Source organism: Harpia harpyja, chromosome 11 (genome assembly GCF_026419915.1).
Source record: "Harpia harpyja isolate bHarHar1 chromosome 11, bHarHar1 primary haplotype, whole genome shotgun sequence".
Classification (NCBI taxonomy): domain Eukaryota; kingdom Metazoa; phylum Chordata; class Aves; order Accipitriformes; family Accipitridae; genus Harpia; species Harpia harpyja.
The window spans coordinates 1,515,343-1,522,747 of NC_068950.1; the positions used below are offsets into that span (position 1 = coordinate 1,515,343).

At 64.7% G+C, this 7,405-nt stretch overlaps 1 protein-coding gene across 1 annotated transcript; it reads right to left on the reverse strand.

Moving 5' to 3' along the window:
• Nucleotides 1-1,065: 1,065 nt before the first annotated feature.
• Nucleotides 1,066-3,846, reverse strand: LOC128148146 (differentially expressed in FDCP 6 homolog). The gene is made up of 5 exons (XM_052801659.1): nucleotides 3,545-3,846; nucleotides 2,396-2,492; nucleotides 2,126-2,258; nucleotides 1,863-1,932; nucleotides 1,066-1,632 (listed from the first exon to the last, which is right to left on the reverse strand). Exons 1-5 carry the CDS (start codon nucleotides 3,776-3,778, stop codon nucleotides 1,513-1,515), a joined length of 654 nt encoding a protein of 217 aa, XP_052657619.1. The 5' UTR covers nucleotides 3,779-3,846; the 3' UTR covers nucleotides 1,066-1,512.
• Between the last annotated feature and the right edge of the window lie 3,559 nt (nucleotides 3,847-7,405).

The following is a 7,405-nucleotide window of genomic DNA, read 5'->3' on the forward strand; positions in this document are numbered from 1 at the left end:
AGGGCTTGGGGGGGGCTGGCTGGGGGGGGCCGAGGTGTGGGGCCACGCCGGGCGCTGACCCCGAGCCGCTTGCTGTTTCCTGCCTTCTGGCTGTGCCGTGGTCCCTGGGGACCGGGAAGCGTCTGCGATGGTCGGGATGGTGTCGGTCCTGAATCCATTCTCAGCTACTGCCGTTTCCTTCCTGAGCTGCAAATAACGGTGAGTCACCCCCCCGGCCCCCCCTGGCCCCACAGCAGGGACACTGCCAGGGCTCTGCCGGACCCCTGACCCCAGGACCCCGACATGCCAGTGGCTTTGCTGGTCAGATGCTCCCTCTGGCATCTCGCCCCATGGGCTCCCCGCAGCCTCCCGGGGTCACCGGGCATCCCGACGGGGTATCCGGCCCCCCCCCCGGGCTGCAGACCCTGCCTCTGTCCCATTTTCCCATTAGCCTCCCAGCTATAATTAAGCTTTCCCATGCTGAGGACTGGCGCTGCGTTGAGGTCAGGCCATGGGAATGGCTCTACCCAGTTCCCCTCCCTGTCCCAAGTTGCTGGGGGGGCTGGGGTCTCCACTTTGGGACCACTGGGTTTGGGGTATGGGAATGGGGCTTGTCCCCCCTCCATGGGCTCTGCAGCCCGGGGACCCCCCCGACACAACCGGGGGTCATCTCGCAGAGGCACTTTCACCTGGAAAACCGCCTGCCAGCACCTTCCCCGGCCCCCAAGCCAGGACGGGGGGGGGGGGGGGGCAGCGAGGGGCACGGGGGGCAATGTCCCATGGAAAGCGCAGGCAGGAGGAGGCCGGATGCCTGCGCGCAGCCTGCCTGCCCTCTGCACAGGATACCGCGACGGCAGGAAAATCTGCAACTTTCCTGGAAACTTTCTTCAAAGCGGATCAAAGATGCCGGGAAGCGACTGCAAAACAGCAGCAGCTGATGATCCCCGTTCCCCTCTTCCCCGCCTCGGCCCCGTACCCCCGGCTGGGCTCCCCCCCCCACCCCAGGGTGCCTGTGGGGTCCCTGGCAGAGCCGGGTCCTGTCCTGGCAGCCGCTGGCACCGCGGTGGCAGAGCCCGGTTAAAGTCCGGGGGGGTGTGCGGTGACTGAGCAGGGCTCTGGGGATGGCTGAGCTGGTGGCACAGGGAGACGTCCCGGTGAGCAGAGCAGCCTTTATTGCCCAAACACCTGCCCAGTGTTCCCAGTTTCTGGAGCGTGCTGGGAGCGTGGCATTGAACCCTGGAGCTGATTAAGGAGCAGCTCCAAAAAGTTGGTGGGGGAAACCATCCCTTGGTTGAGCTAAAACTCAAAAAAAGCCGGACAACCGACCCCTCTGGTCCTGCCGTCCTGCTCCGGCTGTGGCATCGGGACGCACGGCAGCATCACGATAGGCGACAGCATCGGGACACGTGGTGGTATCGGGATACAGGGTGCCATCGGGACACAGGGTAGCAGGAAGGCACACGGTGACCGCCAGCATCGTTCATCTGGACACGCTGGCTCCAGTCAGGGCTGAGCCGCTGCTGGGTCCCAGTGCTAAGGGGCGCTGTGGGACTGGGAATGATGGGCTGGGCGTTGGGGTTGGGGGGGGGGGGGGTCCGGCCCCCAGCCCCAGGCAGGGAGGGGGTCGGGGGGGTTGTGGGGCTTCAGCCTTTCCTGCAAAAGAGGAGAGAGCAGGGGAGTGAGTCCCCACACAGCCCCCGGGTCCTGCTCCCCTGGGGACACCGGGTGACGATGGCACCTGCCGGGAAGAGCGGCCATGAGCACCCAGGCTGGCCGCACCGGCGAAGCCCCCTCCCCAAACCAATGCTGAGGTCGTGTCCCCCCCCTTCCCAAGCCCTGCAGGTAGGCCAGCACCCACAGAAAGTACCGGGACGGGGGGGCACCTGCGCCCGGTCGCTCGGTCCCCTCGCCCGCCGCCGCCGCAGCGCGTCGACCTCGGCCGCGTAGTCCCGTCTGTGGGGAGAGCGGCGTGGCGTGAGGGGGGTGTCCCTGTCCCCGGGATGGGGGGGACGGAGTGTCCCCATGGGAAGAGAGGGACAGGGCAGGGTGGTGGAGGGGCTGGGTGTGGGGCTGGGTTGGTTTGGGAGGGTGGGTGCTCTGGGGGTCCCCAGCCCATGGAAAGGGGGGGGGACGACAAGGACCTTACAGGGTGGCTTCGAGCTCTCTCTGTCGGGCCTCGCATTGCTCCCCGCGAGCCCGCAGCGCTCGCTGCTGCTCCACCGCCGCCTCCAGCCGCTGCCGCAGCCCCAGCGCCTTCTCCTTGCCCTGCGCCAACTCCTCTGCGGGACGAAGGGGGCAAGCGGGGGTCACCCGGGCATTGCCCAAAGGGCTGGGGGACCGCCGGGTGAGCTGCTTGAGCGGGGGTGACGGGTGGACCTGCGCCCCACGCCGCTGCTCCCGGGGGGATGGAGCTCACCTTGCAGAGCCGCTTTGCCGTGGGCCAGTTCAGCCCGCTCACGCCGCAGGGCCAGCACCTCGTTCCCCAGCGCCGTCACGTTGGCCTCCAGCCTGGCCTGGGGAGAGGGGACACGGCGGCGTGGGGACAGGGGTGGGCAGCGTTCTCCCGTCTCTTCGTCTGCTGCTGGAGGTCTGACCCTCCTCACCACCACCCCGCGTCCCCAAGCTGTCCCCCCCATGCTTCTGGTGGCCTTAGGTCCCCCCGTTATATTTCTCGAAGGGGTAGGGACATGGATTTGGGGGAAAATCCCTCTTCCCTGGAGGGATGGCTCAGCGCAAGCTCGGTGAGGATGCTGGCGCACCAGGGATGTCGCAGGAGCCCCAGGTCACCCAAGCGCCCCGTGAATGGCATCCCCGGTGCCTGAGAGGGGATGGGGCTCCCCCCCAGTCGGGTCCCCAAGGGGCTGCACAGCCCAACCCCAATCCCGGCGCCAGCCCCGGGAAGTGGGAGCACTTTTCCAGCCTCTCCGGGCCATTGTTCGGGCCGGATGAGCCCCGGAGGGGCGGTGGGACCCGGCTCTTCCTCCGGGTTGCGGCCGCGGTGCTGGGGCCAGGCCTTTTCCCAGCCAGGGCCGCAGCTAAAAATACCTGGGAGGAGAGAAATGGCAGCTCCGCACCGGCTCCGGCCTCCGCTGCTGCTTTGGGACGGGGGTAATTATATGTGCGTGGAGCAGCTTGGTCACAGCTAAGAATAGCTGCCCCTGGCTGGGCACGGGCACCCGGGCAGGGGGACGGCAGGACCCGGGCTGTGCCGAGGGACCGGGAGCAGCCGGGGCTCCCCTCTTGGGGTGTCCCTTGCGGGAAGGTGGCCATGCACCCCTGGGGTGCTGCCGGTCCACCCATCCCAGGGCCGCTTCTCCCCCTTCCCGGCTCATCTTTGCAGCCAGTCTTTGCTCTCCGGGGACTGCGCATCTGCAGCATCCTTCCCGTCAGTGCCGGGGCTTTCCACGAGCCTGGTCGAAATCCCCCAAGGGATGAAGCATCACCCTGGTCTTGGCTACTGAGCTCTCCCAGAGATCCCCCTCTCCACCCCAACGTCGCTCCCCCCGCCTTGCATGCAGCCGGCTGGCCGAGGACCCCCTTGTCCCCCATCCCGGCCAGCACCTACCGCCCGCTCCCGGCAGGACGCCAGGCTAACATTGAGCTTCTTGCCGTCACCGCGGGCCTGGGCGAGCTCCCGCCGCAGAGCATCCTCCGCCCGTGCGGCCGCCGCCGCCGCCCGCTGCAGCCGGTTTCGCTCCCGCTCCAGCTCGGCCACGCGGTTCCCCAGTTCCCGGCTCTCGTTGGCCGCCCGTTCCCGGCAGCCCCGTAGCTTCCCCACCGCCTCTGAGCGCCACACCATCACCAGCCACCGAGACCGTCACCGCCGCCACCAGCACCAGCAGCATCACGCACAGTCCCAGCACCTTCAGGGTGGCCTTGGGCACCGCGGGGTCCATGCCGGAGGGGGACACGGGACTGCTCGCCCGCTCCGGCGGCGGCTGCCCGGGATGTGCCAGCATCCCCAGGGCAGGTCGCTCCCTGGGTTGCCGTAATTACCGCTTGTGGGTTTTTCTCACCAAACACGGCTTTGGGCTGTGGTTTCTTGCAGGTCACGGCCCAGAATAGACTTTGTTTGTGCTGGAGGTGGGAGGATGCTCTGCCCCGGCGCCCCGGCCGTAGGTCACAGCTGCAGGGACAAGCAGGGATGCAGTTGGGGTCCGGTGGATGTTGGGAATGCTGAGGCTGCAGTCTACCTGAGGGGTATCTATCTGCAGCAGCCCCTTATCCCCACCATGCAGCAGGGTCAGGGCTCTGGGTCCCCAAGAGGCGCTGGAGCAACAAAATGCTGGATTTCCGCAAGTTTTTTTTTGAATTTTATTAAAAAAATCACTTAACCGTGAAGTGCCTGTGGACCCCTCGACTCAGGGCAGCCCTGCCATGTCTCTGTGCCCTCCAGCACATGCCCCAGTCCCCTTCTTTTGCCCTGGGCACAGTCCTTGGTGGCTGGAGGGAAATCATGTCCCCATGGTGAATGGGGTGAATTTGGTGAGCAAAGCATGCAAGGAGGTATAGGCAGTCCCAGGACAGGGCTGAGCGGGCACCGGGCTCCCGCAGCAGACACTGCACCCGCTGCCACCCCCAGACCCTGCCAGGCTGGATGGGGATGGTCCCTCCTCGCCCCACGTCAGGGGACGAGGAATCACGGAGGTCTGTGTTCCTGCTGCTTTGGGCTCATAGGAGGAGCATCCCAGGGAGGAGGAGAACCAGGAGGCTGAGGGATGCGGCCGGGAGCCTGTTCCCACCCGAGTGCTGGCTCCTCAAGTCCTGGAGCTCCTTCTGGAGGTGCTCGTTCTGCAGCTGGAGCTCGTTCCTGGGGGGGGGGACAGGGAGAGTCGGTGACAGAGCGTGGGGCTGGGGGGTGGTGAGGGGGAGCGTGGGGCTCACCTGCTGCTCTCCAGGTCCTCCAACCGATTCTGCTGCTGGGCCACCGCTGCCTTGAGCTTCCCGTTCTCCTCTGCAGGGAGGTGACGGCAGACCGGGATCAGGGTTGTCCCAGGGGACAGGGATGAGAGTGACTTGAGGGGATGGGGATCAGGGTGTCTTGGGATGGGGATAAGGGTGGCCCAGGGGACAGGGATCAGGATGACCCAGGGGGACAGGGATCAAGGAGCCTCATGGGATGAGGATCAAGGTGACCCAGGGGACAGGGATCCGGGTATCTCAGGGGATGGGGATGAGGGGTGACCCAAGGGTGGGGGTCAGGGTAGCCCAGGGGCTGTTGTCTGTGCCGACCCCCCCCCCCCGGACCCCTCACCCTGCCCAGGACTCACCTTGCAGCTGGGTTACCCTGGCGAGAGCTTGCTCCAGCTCCGAGGCTTGCTCCTCCAGCTCACCCTGAGCATCGGCAGAGGGAAGGGGCTGGAGGCTCCGGCTCGGGCGCTCCCTCGCACCAGCCAAAAGCACCCAGTTCAAGGCGGGGGGCTGCAGGTTTCCCCGTAGGGTCCCAGCCCCCCACCTGCCAGCAGAACCCCAGCACCTACCAGCTTATTCCTGCAGACTTCCCACTGCTGGTGGGCTTCGGTGAGAGACCGGTTGGTGACAGCCAGCGCCTCCTCCAGCCACTCCAGCCTCACCGAGCAATTCCCCGCCATCATGGAGTCTGCGGACAGCTGGCAGAACATGGTGGTGAGGACTACCGCCGGCACCACAACGACCACGCAGAAGACCACGGCCACGTATATCTTCCAAGCTTGCCTGGCTCGGGGCAACCGGTGTGGGCTGCAGCCCTCCATCCTGCCTGGGCTGCCCTGTCCAGGCAAAAACACGCTGGGCTGGGAGTGAGCTTGAGTTTTCCTCTAAAATCAAACAAACAGTTTCATTTCTCAAAGAGTGGGACTTTCCAGGAAATCATGTGGTTTGTGACAGAACAGCATCCGGGGGAGCTGAATGGCCGCTGGGCTGCTGAGGTCTCTGGTGGGGGCTGGTGCTGTGCCCCTGCCTGCACCGGGGCTGGTACAGGCAGGGCTCGGGCAGATGCCGGGGGGACCCCGCCACTGCAGGGGGGTGACCCCAGCCCTGTGTCCCAGCGAGCTGCGGGGGCTGTGGGCATGCATGCAGCCCCATGGAGCTGTCAGTGGGACCAGTGCCCATGGTGGGGGGGGGACAGGGCAGAGCGTCCCCCAGGGCAAGGGGTAATGGGGGTGTAGGGGGTCTTGGGGGGGGGTGTAAATGGGGTATGGGATACCCGGAACATGGGGTGCCCTGGGTATGGGGGATTAGGGATAGGGGGTACTCAGGGTATGGGTTACTGGGAGTGTGGAGAATTAGGGGTACGGGGTTGTGCTGGTTTTGACTGGGGTAGAGTTAATTTTCTTCATAGTAGCTGGTATGAGGCTATGTTTTGGATCTGTGCTGAAAACTGTTGATAACACAGAGACGTTTTCCTTATTGCGGAGCAGTGCTTGCACAGAGTCAAGGCCTTTTCTGCTTCTCACCCCACTGGCAAGCAGGCTGGGGGTGCACAAGGAGCTGGGAGGGGGACCCAGCCGGGACAGCTGACCCAAGGGATATTCCATCCTATACGATGTCATGCTCAGCATATAAAGCTGGGGGAAGAAGAAGAAAGGGGGGGGACGTTCGGAGTGATGGCGTTTGTCTTCCCAAGTCATCGTTACGCGTGATGGAGCCCTGCTTTCCTGGAGATGGCTGAACACCCGCCTGCCGATGGGAAGTGGTGAATGAATTCCTTGTTTTGCTTTGCTTGCGTGTGCGGCTTTTGCTTTACCTGTTAAACTGTCCTTACCTCAACCCATGAGTTTTCTTGCTTTTACTCTTCCGATTCTTTCCCCCATCCCACCGGGGGGAAGTGGGCGAGCGGCTGCGTGGGGCTGAGCTGCTGGCCGGGGTTCAACCACAACAGGGGTACTCAGGGTGGGGGGTACTGGGGGTATGGAGAAATAGGGGTATGGGGTACACAGGGTATGAGGTACTGGGGGTATGGAGATTTAGGGGTATGGGGTACTTGGAGTATGGAGAAATGGGGGTATGGGGTCCCTGGGTTATAAAGTAACTGGAGTTTGGGGTGCCTGGGCTCAGGGCTACCTTAGGTACAGCATAACTGGAGTTTGGGGTAACCAGGTTATGGGGTACCTGGCGTGTGGGGTACCTGGGGTACAGGGGTAGCCAGGGTGTGGGGTAACTGGGTGTGGGGTTACTGGGGTAGGTGGTACCAGTCTGCAAACACTTCTGCAGCACAGCCTCCCCCCCAGCCCAGTTCTGCCCAGCACGGCTGCCCCGGCTCTGCCTGGGCAAAGGGGCTCTTCTGGGGCCAGGATCCAGCCCTGGCTTCTGGCAAGCGCTTGACCCTGTGATGTCCGTGCCAGTCCAGGCTTTCATGGGACATCCCCGTCCAGAATGCTCCTGGCTGCTGTTCGGGAGGGTTTTTGTGTGTGGGGAGAGCTGGCGAGGGGAGGAGGAGGGTTAAAGG